Source organism: Haemorhous mexicanus, chromosome Z (assembly GCF_027477595.1).
Source record: "Haemorhous mexicanus isolate bHaeMex1 chromosome Z, bHaeMex1.pri, whole genome shotgun sequence".
Taxonomy (NCBI): Eukaryota; Metazoa; Chordata; class Aves; order Passeriformes; family Fringillidae; genus Haemorhous; species Haemorhous mexicanus.
The window spans coordinates 78793842-78819263 of record NC_082381.1 but is presented as its reverse complement, the minus strand read 5'-3'; the positions used below and the strand labels follow the sequence as shown (position 1 = coordinate 78819263).

General features: G+C 38.9%; 1 protein-coding gene across 1 annotated transcript; it reads right to left on the bottom strand.

Moving 5' to 3' along the window:
- Window positions 1–468: 468 nt before the first annotated feature.
- Window positions 469–19467, bottom strand: AMACR (alpha-methylacyl-CoA racemase). The gene is made up of 5 exons (XM_059873834.1): window positions 19156–19467; window positions 16284–16427; window positions 13639–13799; window positions 8941–9127; window positions 469–1268 (listed from the first exon to the last, which is right to left on the bottom strand). The coding sequence occupies exons 1-5, from the start codon at window positions 19451–19453 to the stop codon at window positions 859–861; spliced, it is 1200 nt and encodes a 399-aa protein (XP_059729817.1). The 5' UTR covers window positions 19454–19467; the 3' UTR covers window positions 469–858.
- Window positions 19468–25422: the final 5955 nt, after the last annotated feature.

The following is a 25422-nucleotide window of genomic DNA, read 5'->3' as shown; positions in this document are numbered from 1 at the left end:
TTGTCCATATAACTGTATTAATGCCATATAACTAATTATTTTAAAAAGCATATTTTCTTTTGTCTTGAAAGATATGGTTTCAAATGAAAGTTTAAGTTTGAAGGAAATAAAAACCAGCATGGAATAACCATTGTTTAAAACCTGCACAGCAAAGTTGCCTACCATTTTTCCACAAGGAGAGGAAAGGATTATTAGTTGGCAGATATTTTAAAAACAAAAAACTTTGATTCTGAATTTAGTTTCTAGCCAAGGTGATATTCTGAATGTAATGTATAATAAGGAGACTGCATTGAGAAAATGTAGCCAGGCTGTAAAACAAATCATCTTTGAGATAGCAGCTCTGCAGCAGCACATAAAAGAATAGCATTAGTTAGACCACAGTTTCAGCATGATAAAGCAAATTAATGAATATGAAAAATAGATTAAAAAATCCCTTCTAATTCATGAATAAACAACACAATTCCTCACTTAAGAAGAATATAACTATATTTTATTAAAATAATTGCTTTAAAGTAATTACAACATGTATTACAAATCAGTGGTGTAACCAAGAACTAAAATAATCAAACCAAAGAATACAGTATTTAAACATAATTCTGAGAGTTTACAGGCTCTCACCAAGTAAACTGTGTAGATCTTCAGAACACAACTATAGTATCATTCTAGACAACAGATCATCCAGGTGCACAAGTACACAAGTCTCACTGTTTTCAATTAAATTCAAAATGTCAATAATTAAAAAATATAAATTACTTAAAATCAATATTATGCCAACATTTGCTTGTCATATAGTTCCATTTTATAGCATAAAAGCTTACAGTATCAGCCTGAAATTTATCTGATATGCATAGCCAGAGATTATAAACTAGCTTTTAGGTCCCTCAATTCTATTGTTTTATCAGAATGAAGTTTAGCAATCTCTTGCTTAGTAAACCCATATTCTAGAAGTATCTCTTCTGTGTGCTCTCCTACAAAAGGATCTCTTTTACATGATGGAACAGCAGGAGTCCTTGATAGAACAGGAGCAGGTCTAGGACTTATCTCTCCCGTATCATTTTTGATAAAAGAATTTCTTTCTTTGTTGTGCTGATGTGAGGGAGCGTCCTCAAAGGATAAAACAGGGGTCACACAGGCATCAGTGCTATCGAATATGCTGCACCACTCAGCCTGTGTCTTCTGTGCAAATATGGATGCAAATTTTTTCTTCATTTCAGGCCAGTCGGAAAAACTCATCTGGGCAGGGAGTTCATCTAAATTTAGCCCAAGACCTGAAAGGAGAAAAGCGAAGTTTAACCATCGTACAGCTTAGATAATTTAGTAAGTGCTTCTCACAACTAAGTGTATTCCTCAAGAAGATAATATTTTGCAGGCAATACTAGAGTCACTTTGAACTTTATTTGGGTATCTGTGCAGGGCAAGGAGCAGAGGAAAAAAACATTCTATGATACTTGCAATTAGACTAAACTGCATCAGCTACAGCCTTTTAAGTACTACCTAAAATAAACACTCATTTGTATGAACACTTCACAGAAGCAGCAGCCGTCTCGAGGTAATAATGTCCTGAGAAAAGCTTGTATAATAGGTATCATATTCTCTACCTGGCAGTAGCAACCCAGAATCTTCAGAATGGATCTTGTACTATTGGGACACACAAGACAGAGGACAGACTTTGGACCTAGTTAGCATAAGGGTAACCTGCTTCTTCACTCCACTGTCCAAAGAGGCTCCAGCAGCATCTCCTGCTCCCTCTGCTCCAGCCCACTTCTCAGGTTCCAATTCCCTCAGCACTTTCACTCAGTAACTGCTCAATAACCCTGCTTTCCATCTCAGTTGCAAGGACCACCCAGGCATGCACTAAGCACATCCCCTCTGAGACACCAGAGCAAAGTATGGGCACACAGGCCTCGTAATGACAATTGCCTGGACTAGGCAAGTCCTAGGTCTACCCCTGACCTAAGCATCACATCCCTTCTCCCTGGGGAGCTCACATCTCCTCTGTGCTGCCAGCTTCCAATACCTCTTTCTGTTCTCATGGATTCTGCTCTCTGCAGTCTCTCTCTTTCATTCTACTACTTCAAGGAGATGCAAGAATTTTTATCACTTAATGTAGAGATTATCTCAAAAAGGAGGTAAAAAACAAGAAAGAGAAAAGGCACTTGAACTACAGTTTCAAATGGAGATAATACAGAGGTATAAGCAGAATATATGATACCAAATAGAAATCAGAAGTGATATACTGAACACTGTTCTAACAGTCATATTTTCAAATTCAGGAGTATGAACACAGCAAGAAAAATTCAGAAAAAGCAGGGATACAAAATAAGCTAATTTGAGAAATCAGAAAGACTAGAAAACAACTATCATCATAATGCTTCACAAGTAACAAAAAAAAATGAGCTTATTAGAAAACAGCAGTTCCCTGTAAAAGGCAAAGGAAATACAGAGCTCTGCAAAATTAAATTTTGAGCATTCTTTTTTATATCTTTGATTATCTGATATCAGATTGCTAATTAGACTAAAAACTATTACAGGCTTGGGTAATAGAGGCTGTTTGTAGGCAGAATTTACGCAGACCTCCTCCTGTCTTTAGCTGTAGATAGGCAGAAAACACCTAAAATATCTTGTCTTTCCATGGCTTCCTTACCACTGAGTAAGGTAGATCTATTGCTGCTTAAACATAAAGGGAGAAGAAAGGGAGATAATTCCTTTTCCTCTGCTCCGTAAGTTCTTTCTCACCAATCATAATCTGAATACAATATGCACTTGGGGCCCACAGTGCCCCCCCAGTTTAACACAGTATTTAAGAATTTCAAGATTGATCACAAGATTATTAAACATAGTTTTGAAAATGAATAAATGCTTTGAAATGGCACTTGGGTACTTCAAAGGAAAACATACAGAAATAGCCAGTCTCAGACTCAGAAACAGAACCTTGCAGTTGTTCACTCTCAGAAGAAATTCATCACAGTCAAAGACAAAATAAGTATTCTCACATCTTATTGGAAATGCCTGTGAATACCAGGATAAATGATACTACAAATGATCAGTCCTTATGGTTTTATCAAGCCATGTGCACCGTAAATCACTGAACTTACACTCTTGTGTCCATAACTATTCATGTAATCCTAAAAATGAGATCAGCTGAAGGTAACTCACACTGGCTGAATATCATGATCAGCATACAAGCTAGCAGTATTTTCAAAATTAATTTTATTATTGATTTTCAAAGTCTTCTACTAGAGACTTACAGTGCAGCATAGTTTACTTATGAACCATGAGGTGAGGCAAATTTACCTTCCACAAAAGGGAAGTAAATACTCATTACCTGGGTGTCTGTCTCAAAGCATGAAATCATGTCAAGTGGAAACTTTGTTTCACAGTACTCATTTTCTTATTAAGTATGGTTTGGTTTCTAGCAGTCAGTCCAACATGAGCAGAGCTCTACCATTACCCCATTACACAATTAGTTTTGATGATTGTGGCAGATGGGAAGTTGGCCGAGCCTCACTGCACATTCTCTGGCAAACTAGAACAATATGCAGAACCTGGAATTTAATATTACAGGCTCATTTTCTGCTTACCACTGAAGACTTCAGCTTTAAACAGGATGAACTGAGAGCATTTAAGCACTCTAGCTTCTCATTTTCCAGCTTGTGCTCACCATTTGTGGTGCAGATGAGCAGTATCAGAGCAGGAGTGACTGACTCAACAAGGAAACTATTACATGGCACATAATTGTCTGGGATACCACAGGAGCACAGACTTCACTCAGTGTAATTAAAGCAAAGTATCTTTTGCACAGAATATCTTATAGAGCAACTACAACTTAGTTCCAAGTCTTTTTATGTAAAAATTTTCATCTAGGGGTTTTTGTATGGAAAAGTCCAGTCAATCTACTTTAGTACACCTTTGAAATTATTTTTGAAAAATGAAAAATTGTCTCCCTATAATGATGTAGCTTTAAATCTCCTTCAAATGCTACAGCTTTATTGAAGTATATCCCCGCATTGCTTATTGATGGAGGAAACTGAAATCTCTATTTCTATAGAACTTCTTTGACAAACTCTACTAAAATCAGGCACTGACTTCAAGAGAAAGAAACCAGCAAAATTTATTAGATAAATCATTGAAGCTGCTATGGTATGTTAGAAATTGAAACAGTTTTTCATATTACTTCAGTCATGCTATATTAAAAGCAAAGTTTTGTACAGGATTTTCTTGATTTGACTTGATAATTTTCTTTTCAAAAATGTATGGTCATAGCAGAGTCATTTTGAATTTATGTTGTCATAACATGACTGAATAAATTCATACAGCATAGGAAACCTAAATTTTGGCCTAAACAACAGCTGCAAGGCCATTGCTCTTTTTCAGACGAAATAAAATTTGTTCTCACTGTGATAGGGAACTGAATTCCAGAATATCCCATTTTTCAGAAGAGAGTAGTGAATTTTCATTAAACTTACTATGTGAAGTTTTTTCTCTGATCAAGGTTTCTGAAACTTAAGAATTTTTTAGGAAGTGACAGTTGATCAGGCCCACAGTACTACCAGGCAAATGCATGCATAGCTGTACTCCAAGCTGACATACTCAATTACCACAACTGCAAATGTTTTGATGCAGCAGGAGTCTGGCCCTCTATGGTATTTGTACAATGTTTAAGGCTTATCATAATAAATAAATTAAAATAAAACATAGCATTATACATAACTGAGTCTAAAACATAATAAGAAAACTGTTTGCCCATGTTGAATATCTCAATAACAATGTGATATTGCACTCAGTATAATCAGCAGATTTTTAACACAGCACACAATACTTAATAACAAAATGGAGAGTCTCAAGGAAATCCTTCATAATGATGAAAAGTATGTTTTTTATTGGCTTCTTAATTTTTTCCTTCTTTTTTAAACAAAACACAAACAGGAGTACTGAAGCAGTATGAAAGGGGTACTACAGAGTAGGAACAAGTCCAGTACTTCAGTGACTGTCAGTGCTTTCCACATCAATGTAAGTGGACACTAAGTTCACCTTGTGAAACCAACTTTACACCATATAACTCAGAATCAAACCTTTACTCTTGCCTGCTCCACCGTGATTACTGTGTTCTTAACACCCCTTGTAGCCTGGCTGCAGCAAGACTAAGAACCTACTGCCAAAAAACAGAACAAACCTGCAGAAGCAATTCACAGGCCAGTTGAAAGACATTTTGTCTCTGTTGAAAGATTAAGGCTCAACATTAGTAGGCAAATGTTTCTTCCATCAGATTTTCAACAGATGCCAAGGCATTTTAGCTATTTATTGTCTCATTTTTGTGGTTATAAAATTAATACCAGCAAAAGGACTACAGCTTGTCTGTTAATAGCAAATAGCCAATAGTGAGCCCAAAATACTTTTCTACTCCATCTATTTTACACAGCTTCAGTTTCTAACAAAGCCTTTTTGAAATTTATTTAACTAATAAATTTCTGGCAATTTCTGGCAATTGTCACTGCTGAGCACAATCTACAAAGCAAACAATATTCTCAAACTAATGTGCTCTATTTTCTTAAATTTCCTTTCCCTCTGCAGCCTCCTTAAGAACTTTTCTCACCATGTCATTAACTGCACTTGGTCCAGCACTGGGTTCCTGCAGGAGCTCTGCAAGGAAACACTGAACTGAACCAAAACCAAAAGGAAATCAGTTCTGCTTTGGCTAAGGAGAATTCTGTGAGCAGAGACAAAGTGCTTGGACATCATACTCCTTTCTCAATTCTGCAGTCTTCAAATCTCCAGCTGACATCTGCAACAACCATATCCTTGTACTCTCATTCTATGGGAGTGGCAAAACTAATCTACCCTTTGAACAGGGACAGAGAGACATCAAGTGGTTTTTGCATATATCTTATCTGGAACAGCAGCAAATTGCTCACCAGCAGAAGTGACCAGAAATACGGAGAAAAGCTATGAAATGAAATGATGGAAATTGCAACTGGACCATACCATTTTAAACCCACATCAAAGCTGGAGTTAATGCCTGGAACAGACAACTCAGCCTAAATAAAAGATCCTTGGAGTTGTGAAAGAGCAATACAATTCTCACAGGCACCTTTCTCTTTCCTATAATATTCAAAGGCTTAAATTCTGAATTTAATTTCTGCAATAGTTATCCCAAAAAGAAAATAATCCCTACATCACAGGAAGGTTCTGCAGTTCTAATTTAGTGCATTATTGCTTCAGAAAGATTTAAATCCTAAGTACTGAAAGGAATAAATATTTCCTATGTGAAAATCTGAACAGATCACGATATGCACCTCAAACAAAATAACAAAAGACCAGTTACTTTAAATTCAATATTGTGAGAAAATCTTGAGTTTGGTCACTTACTTTAAACAACACACTTTTACAAAATAAACAAAGGAAACTCACTGAGTGTAGACAAGCAAAGATAGTGATACAATTAATGGCAAAAAGCAAAATTTCCTCAAAGACTGCAGCATACATGTTGAATTTTTAAATATGGCAGAAACAGACTGAAACACACGCAACAATGATTGCAGTTGTTGTCTACTTACAAGGGGATACACACTAGTTCTTATTGCTGGAGTAACTATTTTTGAAACCTCAGCTGTTAAAATCAAGCAACTTCTCTGCACTGTAAACATAAGGAGTACTTTCAAACATGAAAATGAAGTTGTCCGGTCTGGGTGCCCCAACTTAAGCAGAAGAATTCACAGTTGTCCTAACTTTAAGCTCTAAATTTCTGAGAAACACCTGAAAGAAAACCAGAATTTTAGCACTTTCCTAAGTAAAGAGTCATCTAAAGAAGTCAGAAACCATCACTGACCATGTTATATTACCTGGCCACTGGTTTCATCCATCACAGGCTTATCTTTAGATAATCTGGCTGAGACAGAAAAGCCCAAGTCTTGCCCCATAACAATATCAATAAAAGAAGGCAGGACTGTCCAGAAAAACTTGACAAGAGAAAGAGTCACAAACAGAACCACACTCCATTGCAGAATTTTGGTGCTTTTTGAACAGATTCTATCCCAGTCCTGTAGCTTAAGTGTGATTCAACTTAGTCTCCAAAGAACAAAATACTGCAGGCCATGAATACTGCAGGCCAGCGTTTGACCACTTAAGCCAAACATATGGGTATTTGAGCATCCAGCCTTATTTTTTTCTCATTTGCTTTGTACTTAATACAAGCATTCTCCCAGAAGATATTAATAAGAATTCCAAATTACCTAACTCCCAGGGCAAGGGCTTGCATTTTATTTTGATCCAGTTTTATATTTACTTTTGTTCTTCAACTACTATACAAGCAAGAAAATCTCAGAGGATTAGATGAGAAAAACATTTCAAAGAACTGCAAATAATCAATGTGGAATGATCAACTACACTTTCTTTTTCAAGGTCAAGTTGCTTACAAATTGAGTTCACAAACAAGCTATTCTCAGGACAATTAGAGAAAAACGAAACATCCTCTTCAGCCAAGAAAGTGGCATTTCCAAACTTGACATCTAATCTGTCCAACATAATGCTGGATGTGTCCCTGAGTCACTCCAGGAGCCTTCCTCATGTACTTCATGCAGCAGCATGTCCCAGTTTAGATATTCCCCACAACTGCATGGACTTTTTTAAGAGAAGCAGCCATACACAGCTACAGCTGCACAACTACCTGGGGAGCACCACAGGCTGCAAGATACAAAGCCAAAGCATAAAGAACAAGCTCTCTTTGGGATCCTGCTCACCAAAGACATACCGCACATTACAACTCCATAACACAAGAAATACAAGAGCTGCAGATGAGAACAATTGCTCACCCTCAACTGCCCAATGCCTACCCTGTCCCTGAGTAGTGACCACGCACCAATCTCCCTTCCAGTTTTATTTCTGAGCATCATGTCCTGTGGTCAGCTGGGGTCAGTTGTTCTGGCTGTGACTTCTTGTGCACTCCCAGCCCTCTTGCTGGTGCAGTGGGGTGAGGAGGAGAAAAGTCCTCAGTGCTGTACAAGAGCTGCTCACCAGTTACTGAAACATCCCTATGTAATGGCACTGCTTCCAGCACAAAGCCAAATCACAGCCCCCTGCTAGCTACTCTTAAGAAATTCAGCTCCATCCCAGGCAAAAACAGTACAAATTGTAGCATGGATAAAATTCAAGGAATGCTACAATTCAAGGAATAATCAGGGGGAAAGAGACTGGGCAAGAATAAGGAACTACTCCCCTGACACGCTCACTGACTGGCCACATGAACCGTGCATGAACAAACGTGGATCCCAAAACACTGGGTACACCCACTTTAGGAATCCTTTGCTGACATTCCTGTGAATATTCCTTTCTGAAACAATTTTAAAAGGTTTTATTTTTTAATTACAGTACAAATAATAGAAATTGCTTGAAATTCTATTTGCAATTGCAAAGAATTGGGTCTTTTTAAAGTACAATAATAATTTTAAAAAAGTGATTTGCAGAAAAAGTTTTTTAGTGCTTCAGTGACATCATGAACTACCATTACAATAACTCCAAAAGAAAACTTGCAATTTAAGTGTAGTTGCTGGGGGTGAAAAGGAAATAAATTAATGGCTAGAAGAAGAAAGTCAATTAAACTGTTACACAACTACCCAACGAACTTCAGGAAGTGTTTGGCTTTTACAAAGAAATCACATTTCCCATTTCTTAAGAAGAAGTTTTTAACTGAAAGAGTGATAAAGTACTGGAACGGTCTGCCCAGGGAGGTGGTGGAGTCACCACCCCTGGATGTGTTTAAAAAAAGACTGGATGTGGCACTGGGTGCCATGGTTTAGTTGAAGTGTTGGGGCATGGGTTGGACTCGATGATCTTGAAGGTCTCTTCCAATCCAGCGATTCTGTGAACCATGAATCAAAACCAACTGTGAAAGAATTCACTCCATCATGCTTTGCTGTTATAAAAAAATTGCTCCAACCTACTCACCTTTTATTAACTGGTCATAAAATTTAGGCTCAATGGCACCCACAGCCATGAATTTTCCATCAGAGGTCCTGTAGGTTTCATAAAAAGGTGCACCACTATCTAGCAGGTTTTCACCTCGAGGTTGGCTCCAAAGTCCCAAACTTTGTGACTTCCACAGGAAAGAACCTAGGTATGCTACTCCTTCTACCTTGAAGATTTAGAGTGGATAAAACAACAAAAGATCCAGTAAATTAATTGGTATGTTACCTAAATTCTGTATAAAACAAAGCAACAAAAAGCTATTATCAATTCTGCCTTTTTCTAAGATTTTTAATGACAGAACCTCTTGTAGGGTTCTGTCATTAACCATTTCTTAAAATTTTCAATTACTGTTGGGAAATCATATGTGAAATCATCTAGAATTAGAGAATAAGAAAGAACATAAATGTAGTCAGGCAGCTTCAGATGGACAACACACCTTCAAGGCACAAAGTCTCCTCATTTAGCAAGTTTAGAGAAGGAGTGAGTAATTTCAAGTGATGGGACAAACTTCTTGGCTCTATACAACATTAAGCATCAGACAGCTATCAACACCTTCTAAACCTCTCGAAACAAGGTATCTGTACCAGTCCCAAATCTGTACCAAATTTGGAGGAAATAAAATAAAATCTCCAACACTAAGTTACAACAAAAAACTATTCTCCCACTGTCATCACTGGCAACTACACACACAGAGCAACATAATCTCTACACAGACAAGACTTTGATGAATACAGTGCTAGAAAACATGATTAATCCCATTCCAAATTGCTCCCCAAAACTTTGTCTTTGTGCAGGACACCTAGATGAAAATTCAGTTTGTTCAGCTTTTCAGGTTGTGCTAGTCTTTAAAAATCCTACAGCTTTGCTCATCAGCACAATTAATTTTCTTTCAAATTGAAACTGTATTGAAATTGCTGTAAGCAAAGATAAGCCAGTTAATAGTGTATGGCCAGAAACATACCAGTAGAACAGATTAAAACCTGAGCTGTATTATTCTGAGTATCACTTGATTCATGCATTTTCAGCTGCATGAAACTAACCTAATACTCTCTGTAGAGAAAAGCATGGATGCTGTACCAAAAAACAAAACAAAACAAAAAGGCTACTAAATTTTCATGCAGAAAGATCTATTAGTTTATACCTTTTTATGCAAAAATTTAAAACATGCAAATTGCTGAAGCATGCAGTCAAGAGGGGTTCTTCATTTAATGTGTGTTACTGCTATCCTCACATGTTAAAGTAAATTAAAGTGCTTTCATATGAAAAAATACTGCATACCTTCACCTACATATCTGCAAAATTATTACAAGAATGTTAAAAAAAGTTTGTTTTACTAATAACCTGAACTTGCACTGCTCATACTAACAAAAAATGATACTACACAAAAGCACTGAAAGTAAGGATAATAAAAGATGGGGAAAATATTAGAATAAGACCTAACTAAAAATTAGATTTTGGTGCTGACAAAACTTAGTCAGCAGCTGTACAATACCTATGTGCTACTTACCCAGGAAATGCTTAAAAGAAAACAGCACATCTTTTTCTTACTGGGAGTTCAGAAATATCCCTGTCTGGACAACTGGACAGCTAGGTTCTGCCTGAGGCCCATCACAATTCAGAGACAAGTGAAAAAAGTGTCTTAACATCTGCACCAGACCTCCAAAGGCATGTGAAAATAACACCACACACTCACTAATGTGGTCACCTTCTTTTACAACATGAAAAGGGTAACATGGAGAGACTCCACTTAAGTCTAATTGCAGAACGATAATAACAGGAGTTGTATGTTTCATGTCTCCCTCATCTTAGAGAACATCTGCAGTCTCTGAAGCAGGCACAAGAATCCAGAGGCATCACCCTAATGGGTGACCTGTCTGCTCCACAAGCCTTCTGTTCTTTCCACAGACTGAAAACAGCTCCAACAAAAGTGGGAATGCATCAACACCAACCTCAACTCTCCTTGTGACTAATGAAGGCTTCTAGGATGTGGGAATTTTGGTTTTGAGTACCTCCAGGCTGAGAAAAACCTGGAACCTCAGTCTTCTGTTGCACTGCTAAATGCTCCTGCCATGAGACTATTATGCAAGCTATCACTACCAGGATGCTTTCCTGTGGCTGTCTTATTACAAAGAATGAGTTATGCTCAGTCAGATGCCCACTATCAGCAAAAGGTTCTGTGGCTGAAACTCTAGTGAACCCCAACTGTGGCCCTGACTCACATGCCTCTGTTCCAGTGTGGTGCAAAAATGCAGAGGTAAAATTCTGTGTCACAAATCAATGTTCAATTCACGTGGCAACTATCTGGCTTCCTGTAAGATAGCCATGATCCCTTCCCTACAGGGTCAATGGGAAGGGACAGCAAACAGCAGAAACCAATTCAGGCCAGGCACTTAATTCTTCTGAGACAGACAGATGAATTGCAAGACCCAGTGTCTACTTTTTGCACAGTGCAGTTTCTATTGAAGAAAATTCGACCATGTGTCTGAGTCTTTAATGTATTTAGACTACCTAAATTGTACATCAGCTTAAGTAAAGGGTCTCTTAAACAAAAAATAGTCTTAAAACAGCTGAAATGCTGCAGTGCTGTGATTTTTAAAACAATTACTTCCATTTAAAAAAAAAAAAAAAAACCAAAAAACTTTAGGTGTAAAACCAGGCTCATCCACCAGTCAATTTACTGCTGATGATGCATGGATGATTTTCATCAACTGAAAGTCTATTCAAGAATAGACTGTGTCACTGAAAGTCTATTCAAGAAATAAGGAATATGACCAAATGCCAGGTAAAGTACATTCTGTGGTGCTGGACAATATTCCGTTTATTTCACAGGCCACCAGGCACATCAACTGGGAACTGTAAATTCCACAATTCTGATGAGACAAGAAAAAATTGGAAGAGACTATTTTAAGGGCTTAAGAAAGTCCCACAACACATTCCAATCCAAATGAGCTACAAATTTCATTAGAACATTAGCAGACTTAACTGATTCTTCTTCTAAAAAACTCCTTTAATTCTCTGAATTATGATAAGGAAAATTTGATAATACTACAAACTACAAGAAGTATCTTTTTCAGTATTTGAAGACTTGTCACAATTCTCCATAGTTTTTCTTCAACAAATACACAATCTCCTTCAATTCTTCTTTTAGGTCATGTTTTCAGAGTCATAATTTTTGTTGTGCTACTTGGGCTTCCTCAAATTAGCAACTTTGAAAGATGATGGTCAGCATCTGAAACATTATTTTCCTGAGACTTCATAAACATTGAATAGGTTAGAATAATTGCTTTAGAAACTTTGCTGGCTCTATTTCCTGTTTATACATCCTAATACAGTACATATGTGTTTTGTAGCAGCATGATATTGTTGACTCATGTTCAGCTTGTGACTACTACAAACCCCCAGGATTGTTCTTTAGCCAATTGTTCTCTTCCTGCATTTGTGCAGCAAATTGTTTCTGCCTACAAAGGACTACAGAGCAGCAATGTCCATGAATGGCAGCCAGTTCTTTCAGGTCATTGCTCCAATCTGAAAAGGTCATTTTCAATTCTAACCCAAGTCCAGCATATACTTGTAGTCCTTCACATATGTGTACCATCTATAAATTCACTAAACACAGTCGCTCGTCCATCATTCAGCTTATTGATGAAAACAAAGTAAAAAAAACTGCAACAAACATCTCCACTTGTTAAGTTTTTCATTTTGACAATCAACTACTAAAAACTTATGTTGCAGTGAAAACATTAGTCCTATTTTGCACTGTTCCCGTAAAATTTTAATCTAGACCATAATGCCATGGACTGCTTCTGAGAACATCATGTGATTTGTAAAAAAATTACTGAAGTCAAGAAATCCAATCTCTTGCTTCTCTACTCTCTTCAAGACCCCTTCAACAAAGGGATTTGTTTCAATTAATGTAATTTTTTTTCAATTTATATTTAAGGCCAAACCTTAGTCTTCACTAAGGTACAATGCCTCAAACAGAGGTCAAATTTTAAGGGCAACATTCTTCAAAAAGAAAAACGGAAGAACAAGAGAGGAACAACACCTGCACATAACATAAATTTCAAAGATTAATGTCAATAGCTAGTTTTCCTCTGTGGGTAAGTGGGTGGCCTTCCAGTGGAAAAATATTCATTAAGCTAATTTAGCCTTTCATTTATTTTACAGCACATTGACAAAGCGTTTGAAGTTGACTTCATGGCAATGATCCATAGGCAGTGTAACTACCCCAGGGAACAGTGTTTCTACATAAGATATACCAGTCACAAATTCATAAGAAGATGTATCTTGAATAAAGCTAATGCAATTTTTACTCCAAGAGTATTGTCATTTTTGCTGTTACACAGTAAGCCAATTGTTTATTATACACCCTATCTCTATACACCACACTTATTCTTCAAATATATAGAGCTAATACTCTGTGAAGAAGGCAGACAGGGAAAAGCAGGCAGAGGGGAGAGGCTGCAGTATGTGTTCCATGACATAAGGATGTTATGGCAGCAGTGATTCATGAAAATTGCTTGCATGTGAAGGAATAGCCATTTTATGAAATCATTCACTTTCCCTTTCCCAACGTCTCAATTTTAAACCTTACAATCTCCTCCCTTTCCCAGATTTAGAGTAGGAGAACACCCAAGCAAGTCTTAGAAACCCCAAGTTCCCTGAGAACAAGCTTACCATACTTGCATCAATGACCTGCCCTTTGCCAGATTTGGCACGTTCAAAGAGGGCTATAACTATGCCCAGTGCACATGTGACACCTCCACCAGCAAAATCAGCCAGAAGATTTACAGGTGCATAAGGATTTTCATTCTTTCTACCCAGCTTTGACAGAACACCTGACAAAAGAGAAAACAAAGCAAGGATAAGCATAAAATTATTATAAACATTCATTTCTACAATTAAAAGTTTAATTCTTTTCAAACCATACAAATAGATAAGGCATAAAACAATCTTCTAATGTTTTCAATTTCTGCTCAGCTGACTCTTTATTCACAAAAGAGTGAAAATATATGAAATCACATTAGTGAAGATGTAATTAATTAAAGAGATTAACAAAACTCTCACAGATAAACGTTGATATTTTGGCTACAGAGGGACAAAATTTTATTTTAAAAAATCCAATCCTGTGTGCAGTAATTCTATATTAGTACTTTGTACATGCATTGAATCTCACCCATAAAGAGGCACTATGTCTCAAAGGTACTTTGATAAAGTGTCCTTCTTTGAATATTTTAAAGAAAAAATGCAGATGTATAGTCTTATGTGCTCATAAAAAATGAACTAATAATCATAACAAAGGATGTCACACTGACAACTGTGTTTCAGTCCTAACCCCCCTCTCCAACTACCTTTGGGAAAAAAAAGGTTGCATATAAGAACAGGTGACTAACACAGGAAGGTTATCTCTGATTGCATGCAATGTAAACACAGGGAACTTATGTTTATGCCAGCAATTATGCAGAAACAAAGGGAATCAGAGCAAAGGCTAAGCCAGTTTACTTCAGTTAGAGTTTTGAATTTGTTAGCATTTCTCTGCCATCCTGAACAACCTCTTTACTGTGACCTTACTCTTCATAGTTGCCTCACAGCGATTCCCTTTGAGCAAGCAAGAAACTGCAGTGTGATCATCCCTCTCCTGTGTCTGTGGCCTGAGACTTGCAGAATTCATGGTAAGAATTTCCTGAGAACTGCATGGTTCTGATGCACTGTTTAATTAATAGTCTACTGCACTTCCTATGGGCAACAGAGTGCACAGTATAAAAGGTTTCCAAATCCTGTAGTGCAGAAGTAAAACCCCTGCTGTTGTCTAAAATCTTCCTTTTAATAGTTTAAAAAGTTGTCACAGGCACTAGGAAATTAATATACCGACTTCTTTAGAGTTTCTAACACAAAATATTTTTTACTTAAAGGAAGCCAAAGCACACTAGGAACATACTCATGAGATCTCATTTTTGAGGAATGACACCTCTCAAACACCTTGCTCTATTTCCTTTTAAAAGGTAGAAAAACTTGATTTGTGAAATTACAAGCAAAATTATTTTAGGAAGTTATCACTAACCAAAACACTACTGATTAAATCAGCTCCAGAGATAAAAATCACTCTATTTGTGAACCAGAAAGTACTACAAACTAAGGTAGGGATAGACCATGCTGCTTCTGTACCAACTCTTTCCCTCCACTAATAGATAAAAAATACCCTAATTCTTTGAAATCATCTTAACATGAAGTCAAAGTTTTTCAAACGAGACATCTTTTCTTTAATCTTTTCTACTCTCTAATGATTTTTTATGAGGGAAAACTGAATCCATCTCTAAAGAAATTTAATTCCACAATATTACAACTCCTCATAGTAGCAGATACCAGATCACCACGTTTGCATTGCCTCTGCTCTGTCCCTTTCTTAGGACTACAAGAACTACTTTATCTATCCAGTGGGAAGCCAAGAACTTTTGGGCCACTTTCTCTCTTCCTACACAGGCTCAGAGATGCACTAGTGACAGAAGCAGTGTGAAGAGCAGGAGGTAGGGTCATGCATGGATGGGCAGCACCTGAGGTGCATATTTTGTTTCTGTTTGCTACTGCATACTTGTAAAACCATAGCACTTAAAACCAGCATAACGTCCACAACACCTTACTGAAATGTAGCATTTCCACTTTATTTGAAGCCTACTTCCTTTCAGTTGGTATCAGTGGAGACATATTCACAAGCAAAAAAGCACCAGATCTCAATTGTCTTGTGCTGCCTAGTTTTTCTTTGCTCAAAAAATCTGCTCACAAGCACATAAAGTAATCTGCAGCCCTTTCAGAATTATAAGTATACAAAGTTTCTAGGAGAGGGGCACTGAAGAAAGTATCCAGTCCTCTCTTCAGATAAATATTTGGATACTTTATTCAGATAGAATAGCACAAAGGAAGCAAAATAATGTACAGCCTAGGAAGACATGTTGATCCAACCCGTAACAGTTTGCTGCTGCTGGAAAAACAAACAGCCTGTACAGTACATGCTTCCTCGTATCGTGTGCTGTTGGTTGGAACCCTCATTGAACTGCTTTACCTTAATAACTTGGCAGAAAACATCCTCATTTCTTCTGACCAGTTTTTGATTTGTGAGGAAGTTCACAGAGGGGCTAAGAAGCACCAGAGCTGACTGAAAGCATCAGGGAAAGGAAAGCCCCATTTCACTGACAGCAACACTTCAGATGAGCTGTTTTATCAGACTGCACCTCAGATAATTTTGAGCTCTCTGCTTTCAACAAGTTCTTTAGTCTTGATCAAAGGGAGGAAATATGTTTTATTTAACAGGAAATTTTACAGCCTACCTGATAAAGCCAAGTAATTGATGTCATGACCTGCAGACTTGGCGTACTTTCCTGTCTGGCCAAAACCAGTAAGTCTAGCATAGATGAGTCTGGGATTCTCCCGTAGAAGGACCTCTGGGCCAAGCCCAAGTCTTTCCATGACACCTTAAAAAGACATAAGCAAGGAATTAAAATTCACATTTAATAATACACAAAACATAATGTCTCAAAGTTAGATTATACAACAGCAGAATTCAAGTGCACTTTATGAAGTAGCACATTCTACTTCAGTGTCCATGTTACAACATGAACATTATCAATTATTAACATACTGCATAAATTTTTAATATAAACCAAGTGGAAATTAGGCTTCAGAGATCTTTTTTTCAGCTTTTATTCCTGTTTCACTTCTCCAAAAGACTGACAGAAAACCATGTACCACTGGACAAGACAGAAAGCTACCAAGCGCTTGTAAAACAAGGAAAAAAGAGAAAACTCTTACATTTCCTGAATTAAAATCACTTGAAATTTCATCTGTATTTTACTGGAATATACCTTCCTCACCATTTTTTTAGTACCTCATGTTCCTGTGTGTTTTAACTCACTAATGTGACTGGACCATGCCACTGTTCCACAGATGATCTGTCTGAACCACACACCAATAAATGTGTTCTTTTTTAATGCAGGGAAAAAGGAACTTTTAGAATCAGTGATGTATAAGTTGAATCAGCATGGATTTAGAGAAATCAAAGCTAAAATTTAAATCTTGCAGTTCTAAAATAGTGGTTTTAAGAGAAGAAATTTGAATTGCAAATGAATTGTACTTTCTTACTGGTTCAGTGCACTTTGGTCAGACTTTTACCAGTGGTCTATAATGGCACTGCAGGGCCACATATTTTGGAATTGAAGGGATAACCTAATTTCAATGCCTGCTCCACCCCAGAATCTGTAATTCCAGATTGTTTCACAAAACAAATCCATACTTTTTCTACACCACTAATTTCATTCAGATCCATTTCTACTGTACTACTTACTGGGCAGCAGCAAGTGATTACTCCCAAGAAGAAAGCAGTGAAATTTGGCAAAAGGCATGACTTTCAAATGCACAAGTGGAAACAGTGTGACAAATAACCCCTCTGGTGTCACAAAGTTATTGTTGTAAGGTCACACATGCCTGGCAACAAACTGTTCTGCAGCTTGGGCCCTCACCTTCTCACTGCTTTCCAGCAGTCTCATGATGGGTCACAGATTTGCCTGGCTCACTTACAGCCCCTTACAACCTAGTATCCAGTTACAAAATTGCCTGTACTTCCAACTGTGAAAAAAACCCAGCAAGTACTCATAAAACCACAGAAAATGAAATTTCATAAGAAAAAACCAGGAGACCAGCTTCAATGAAAAAGTGGAATTTAACTTCTTCTTCTTTTTTTTTTTTTTTCCTCAGCTTCCGGGGAGTAAAATAAACAAGGTAAGGTAAGGTAAGGTAAGGTAAGAATAAACCCATTTTCTGAAGAAAAATAATTACTTGTGACACACGATCTGTCCATGATGTATGATGTCCAACCAACAAAGTCTCTTATTTCTAAACTGTCTGTAAAATCTCCAAATCTTCAGCTAGCTCCTCAATGAAGCATGATTACAGAATGGTTTGGATCGGAAGGGACCTGTAAAAGCCACTTACTCCAAACCCCTGCTGGGAGCAGAGACATCTTCAACTAGATTCATGTACACAGAGGCCTGTCCAACCTGACCTTAATGGCAATTTTTCTTACAGAACAGCACCCTCAAAGAGCACCAAGGGATACTGACATAACCATCAGGTGAGTGCCTATGTATTTTTTAAATAAATAAACAGAGGGAATGTGATAAACCTGAAATGTCTATTGATCTTAAAATGGCATCAATTTTGCTACTGAGAATCAGACGTTAAAGATCCCTATAGGTGGTAAATTAGTAAATATTGTAAATACAGTAAAATACTGTAATTAAAAAAAGAACTGAAATTTCTCTTTAAAAGACAGTTTTGAAAAACCGAAAAATTCTGTAATTGAGTATTTGAAGAATTTGTCTTACTTTTAACCTAATGTTAAAAGCAGAAAGTACTTGCAAAAACACAAGGAAGCTTTTCATAAAGCAGATTTAAGACTGGCAGGAAGAGATCAGTTTGTGGAACACAACTTCCTACAATTAAACATGATGTTTAAAGATGAAGACTGTAGTTCATAACCTGGATTTGATCCTGAATCAGAGTAACCCTGTATAACAGAATCATGCTACTCTAACACATACAACTCTTGTATTTCTCTCCCTGGGATATGTGCTTTGTAAATGTGTACCCACAATGTCAGATCTCCTGTCTTCAGAGGAATTGTAAGATCAAACTCTGAACGGCACAGCAACCGTGAAGTGAGCTGCACTTTAGCAACAGGCCTGGATATCACACAGGATGGTGCCTCCAGCTCGGTGTGACCCCTGGACTCGGACACCCTCCTGCTCATCCAGGGCTCCAAGCTCGGTGTGACCCCTCGGCTCGGACACCCTCCTGCTTGTCCAGGGCTCCAAGCTCGGTGTGACCCCTCGGCTCGGACACCCTCCTGCTCGTCCAGAGCCAGGCCGGGGGTACGGCCTTGTCTGAGCGCCCTCGGCGGTCCTTCCCTGCGGTTTCACATGGCGGCTGCACTGCACAAATCCGCCACACAGCATGAGCCTCCAGGGCCTCCAGAGCTGCTCTCTGCCCGCTTCCCACTCACCATGGCAGAGGCCAAAGACGGGAGCCCCTCAGCACGGCACCGCCCGGCCCAGCAGCTCCAACCTCCCGCTCACCCCCCACGCCCCGGCCCGGGCTGCCGCAGCGCCGCCCCGGCGCGGTTCCCCGGAAGCCGCGGCCCCTCACCGTGGCGGAAGGGCTCGATGAGCACGTCCGTCTCGCCGCACAGCCGCCTCAGCACCGCGGCGCCCTGCGGCTGCTTCAGGTCTAGCGCCAAGGAGCGCTTCCCGCGGGCCTGCACGTCTCCGTGCGCTAAGGCCGCGGCGGACTTGGACAGGCGGTCGACTCGCACCACCTGCGCCCCGAAGTCGGCGAGGATCATCCCGCAGAGAGGCGCGGGCGCCAGCCCGGCGAGCTCCAGCACCCGCACCCCGCTCAGCGCCATGGCCTCCGCCTGCTCTGCCGCTGTCGAGCGCCCATACATCGATCGCGGAGGCGGCCCGGGGGCCGCCCCGCCCGCTCTCGCGCGGCCCCGGGGGCCGGGCCGGCTCCTGCCGCCCCTCGCCCGCGGGCACCGGCCCTGCTCCTCCGGGTGTTTCTTCACCCCGAGCCCTGAACCCCCGCGGGCGGCTCCACTACCCTCCGCGGCGGGTCGCGGTGAGGAGGAGTGGGCGTTCTGGCCGCAGGTGCCTGTGCCCGCTGTTAGGGAAAGGGTCAGCAGCCCTTGGCCTGGGGCTCCAGCCATGCCCGGGGCACCTGCACGGGCCAGAACCCACACAGCCAAGACCCCCAGGTCATACGATGGGATATTAGCAGGACACGTGATTAAAACTTGGGATTTCTTTTCACCAGATGTTTCTTTAAAGAGGGCTGCCTGGCCCTATTGTTCTTGCGGCATCAGCTGCTTACAGAACAGACATAAATCCAGAAAGAGTAATGAAATCTTGGGCATTGTATTGACACAGCTTTTCAAACTTAGGCTCTGCTCCCAGTATTTCAGGTTACCAGGAAGTAGAGTAACCCATGCTGACATTAGACATTTCTTTAAATTGTTTAGACTACGAAACCCTGCTAATTTGAATGCAGAAATTTTTCTCATTCTACAATAACAGGTCTGTTGCCGGAATACCCTTCATTTTCTGTGCAGACACCAGGTCTGTAAGGCAGGCACTGATTATGTCCACTACTATGGTGCCACCCACAAGAAATGGCCAGGAGAAAAGTATTTGCATTTTCATTCAAATGAAGCTGGCTAGTTTTGTTTGTTATCCATCTCCCTTAGAGACGCTACTCCATGTAAGGGTTTGTTTTCACGGACATTATGATACTGTAACACTGTGTTTCTCTGACTAAATTTCAATTTCATTTGTCCCCTCATACCTTCAGGTCTTGGAGTTTGTATTGAATACGAACGGGCAATTTCTGTTGTGTCACCTTTGATTTCACCTGATGCTCTTTAGTTTACCCCATCTAAATAACACCATAATCACACACTGGATAATGTCTGGATTTTGCTATGGTTTAACTGAGCAGTCCTTTGCACCTGCTGTTTAGTTGTCATCCAGAATTACAGTGAGTAATCTGTGGCAGAAACATTTAAGTCAGAACCCTATAAAGTTATTTCAGTTTCAGGGAGGTGAGGGCAGCATTTTATGAGCATTAACTCCAATTTGAAAAATTGCATTTTACCAAACCAAAAAATAAACAGGCATGAGAGAGAAACAGATAATCTAATTAACCATGAGATGGAGGCTAATGATATGAGTCCGGCAAACTCTTCTGAAGCAGGAAATTGGCCAGCAGAAAATATGTGTTATAAACAAGGAGACCTTCTCTACCATGGGCTTGCAGTGTGCAAAAAACGGTGTGATGTTCATCTATGTGATGCCATTTAATATTTCTCATTAATAAACAGCAGCAAGCAGAAGGGCGTGTGAATTCATCATTGCAGGGGTAATGGCTATAAGGAAAGGAGTTTTTTGGGGATTGAATCCACACTAGCTTGTGTGTGCTTTATTGTATTACATCAGTGAGTTGCTATATGTGTCATCTTGTGAAATTTATCTTTCACAGTTAGTGTTAAAAGACTGAAATTGTTTTTACTGGGAGTTATATCAATATGTCTTGCAGAGGTGTATGCACTTTTGCAATGCACACTGCATGTCAGACTTTTCCATTTGGTCTCAGATTTGTTGATTACAATTACCCATACATGTCAGTCCTTTGGAAAAATACTAAGGCAGCAATGTGAAGTTACAGCTGTACACAAAGTCTGGATTCTCCTCTTTCACATGTATATTGTTTACAATTTAGTCCATCTTAATGCATGGCTAAAGAGATACTGAAATCTGTACAGTTTGTATTGATTTTGTTAAAGGAAAAAGCAAAAATTACATTTATTATAATATTTCACATCTTGGTAACTAAAATTGCCTGAAGATGTAAGTAGCAAGTGAAATTTCTCTAGTAAATTGAAAGATACCCGCATTAAACTGAAATTGAGAACTCTAAATATTCTCATGGAATTTGATGGTAGTTTTGTGTCCCAAGCTTGTCAAAGCTTTCAAACATGCTTTTTCCCAAAGCTTGCCTTCATACCTTGCCAGAATAGAAGCTGTGCTCTATTCATAACACTTGATAGCCACAGAGATGGTGTGGGTGATACTCTGCATTTCTAACCTCCTATCTTGTGCTGTTCTGACAGACACACTGTCCCTTGTACAATGTTCTTGTCAAATGCAGTGCCTTAATCTCTGCCATATCAACAGATTCATCACTTTGGAGCATCACTTTGCTTTTCTGTGTTTCTGTCCTTCTGTGTGAGTGGATTTGTGCACTGCTGCTGTCCCAAGTGTACATCCTGCCACTCAGCAGCAAAAAAAATCTATCCTGAGGTCATTATGTACTTCTAAAGCAGCTGTGAATTCATGCTACTTGAAAATCTGGCTGTCTGTCTGAAATCATGAATTATAGATTTAGAAATAAAAGCTCTGTCTCATCCACACAAGGTAATTGTATAAACTGCCTTGTTCACTAAAACAGACATATTCTTGAAAAACAGTTTGCAAGTTTTTTTAGTCCAGTCAGTCATTGAGGTGGTGATCTGTCCCAGCTGCACTGAACAGGCATTGCCTTTAACTTTCACATTGTCAGAAATTTGCCCCCTCCTACTCTGGTAAATAGGAATTTCAGGTTACCGGGATTACAGATTACTGATGCCTGTGACGGTGGTTTCTGTACTTTGGACCTCAACCCTTGTACCCGAAGCAAAATATTTTTCTTTCCTTTGAGACGCAGCATATGGTATTACTGTGCTTTCATGATTCAGATTAAGAGAATGGCAAGAAACTTTATGTAGTTAATCCTTATTTTTGGTAAGGAGGAGAAAATAAATACTTTCCTGTGAGTTTATTATTAACCAGTATTGTAGAGGCTGGAAACTCTAGACTGGGATTATTTCCACATCTTATTTGCCTGAATACTAAGCTTGAGGTCTTGCTGGATGCCACATGAACTACTGTTTAGCCACCCTGCCCTAAGCTTGCCTCCAGTGAGCCATTCCTGCCAGATAATGCTGTCGGCCAGAAACAATTTCTCCTGCATTGCTAGGGCAATGGATTGAGAAACCTTTATTTTTATTAACTATTTCCATCATCTTGCCCATGAGCCATTTACTATGTGTCTTACAGCATCCCTAAAACCTTTTATTTATTTTGTGAGTCTTTAATGATTTGACAGAACAAGCATTCTGAGGAGCCGGTCGTCTTGTAGGAAAGAAAATGTTGATCTGAAGTGATGCAGTATCTGAAAATTTTTCTTTAAAACAACCATGCTTCTTCTATTTTCTAGTTTAAAAAATGAACATGAGACAAATTAAATTCCATCCAGCACTTCCAGCTGCAGACCAGGTCTTGCACATGGCAGAATGGTACAACCTCTGAATTCCAATTTCCTGGCCTGAAATTCTAGTCTTTGCAGACTTCCTTGACTTTCATCATCTTTACTATGCTGTAGGAGCCTGGAGTGTTTTTCTGTCAAAAAACTTTCAGGATTGAAAAAAAAAAAACCTCTTAGAAACTATTCTAAAATGAAGGTAGCTGTAGTTAATTTAATTCTGCCGATCTTTCTTACATATTAGTGTTCACTATTTTCTACGCAAAGTCACTGTGTTAACTGTACATTTGGATGGAGTTACTAAATGAAGATGTTTTAAATATTTTTCTTCCTATCACATTCCATTATATGCCCAAGTCCTTATTCAGCAAGAATCTTATACTTGCTTCTGGACAAGACCAAAGAAGTAGCATGTGACAAGATGGTGGGGGATCACACCGTGAGACACATTCACATGAAACAGAAGCTGAGATGTCAGAAATAATTTGAACATGGATGTTTCCACTCTTGGTGTTATAGCAATGTGATTCTTTTTAAAAATTGATTTTTGTGGAATTTTTTTTTTTTTTGTGTCTGATGGACTGTTTCCAGAAAAGGAGGAAAATAGCCCTCAATTTGTCCAGTTTTTCAGCAGTTGATTCAAGGAGTCTCTTTGTTTAATGAAACCTTGCCACACGTGGGTTTTATTATTCTGTGAATGTGTTCATGGATAGCTTGCTTTGTTCCAAATGCAGATGCACAAAATTGATCCTCTCCCACTCTCATCCTTAAGTCTTCATGTCAACATCTGTGCACTGAGTTTATCAGTCCAGTGGCAGAAGACTGGAAATTAGTGGGGGGTTGCAGATGTTCTATTTCTTTCTAAAACTGTGTGGTTTGGCCCAAGAACTAAAGGAGCGCTCACCCTTTGGTGTAAGAATGAACCTGGTAATACGAGGATGTGCACCTTCTATAAAATTCTTTTAATTTATGGGGATAGTTTCTAGAGTTTTCTTCACTGATATCTGAGCATGACAGCCTTTTGTTGTCTCAGATTTTTAAATCTGAACTGATCACCCAGCTTGTATTTTCTTTGGTTGTTGAAGCAGAACTAACTGCAAAACAGAGGAACTTTGCTAGTGATTCACCAAAATTAAGAACTGTAGGTCTTTTCACATACCACTCAACAATTACGTGAATGTTTTGTCCTTGTGTGATTTTTGTTTTTTTGTTCTGAGCACAAAAGAATAATTTTAATAATCTGAACCAAGAAGGAGGCAAAAAAGTTTTAATTCAAAGCTGCTTTTATTAAAAACTGCTTCAGAAAACAGCAGGTTGTAACATAGGAAGCTCAATGAAAGAGAGGGGAAGATGAAAGGCCTGAGTGTAAAGTTTGTTCCGTATTCTCTCTTTAGAAAAATACTACTTTATTTGAAGACTTCCCTTTGGCTTACAGGCTTCTCAGTGAGGCTGAGATGGCGAACTATTGTCAGTCTAAACTGCTTTTTCAGTCAATCAGTCCACAGACTAACTTCTGAAAGTAAAACCATAAACTTCTTTCTTTTCTCACAGAGTTCTAATGAAACTTCTTTCTTTAAATGTCATTCATGAATCTTGGACCCAGACCTGTAACATTTTTCCCTGATTTGGTTTCATTCTAATTCATGTTTTTCTTGCACAGAAGTTGTGCTTTACCCCTGCCAAGGAGGTGCACCCAGCCCCTCTTGAGTTGAACACAGCCCTGTTTTGCAAAATGCTTATGATAGAGCTGGAGATGAGAGTTGCTGGCTTGCAAGGATGTCACAGGCAAGGACAGCAGTCCCTGGAACTCTGGGGGAAGGGAGGAACAGCATTTGGGGTTGGTGTTTCACACACCCGCAGAGCAGAGCTCAACTTGGCTCTGTGTTGAGAAGAATTTTCTGCTGCCAGAATGCCAGCACCTACCACAGAGGTCAAATATCACCTACCAAACCACAGCTCCCATGGCAGGCAGGGTCTTGTGGGTCTTGCCAAGTTTTGGTTAAATCTGGGAGCTCAGGGAGGGGAGATACAGATTCATTTTAGCAAAGACAAGAAGCCATTGAGTATACTCCAAATTACTGCTTTGCAATTTCCAGAAGGTTTTTCAGTTGTAACACAAATTACAAAATACCATGTATTTTATAATAGGGGATAAAAGCCTCTGGTAAAAGACATTTTGTCTTGGGCATCTGCTAAGCAAGAGTCTTTCAATTATCAGCAGCAATGGAAAGATGACTAATCTTCATGAACATTTCTGAGAAAAAAGATCATATATTCCACATGACTTACTGAATATAAAGCGTGTTAATTTTAGAGAAGAAGAGCACACACACACACACACACACACACACACACACTCACTCACTCACTCATATTCACATCAGTTGCTGTATTTTGAAGGATCTTCCTTCTTCTTTTAAAGGAAATTAATATGTAAGTTAACTATTTATTTGTAAAGTATTATGACAATCAGCAGAGATTGCATGCAGTAAATTGCTGAGAAAAGACTGCTGAGATTTCAGTCAAAACCTGAGAATTTTAACTTTGAGTAAAAAACTG

Excerpts from the sequence above, each read along its gene's own strand:
- AMACR (XM_059873834.1), bottom strand. The coding sequence starts at position 19,453 with ATGTATGGGCGCTCGACAGCGGCAGAGCAGGCGGAGGCCATGGCGCTG. Across the intron at positions 16,428-19,155 it reads CATCGAGCCCTTCCGCCACG|GTGTCATGGAAAGACTTGGG; the intron begins GTGAGGGGCCGC and ends TGTCTTTTTAAG. Across the intron at positions 1,269-8,940 it reads TTATGACCAGTTAATAAAAG|GTCTTGGGCTAAATTTAGAT; the intron begins GTGAGTAGGTTG and ends TTCTCCTTTCAG.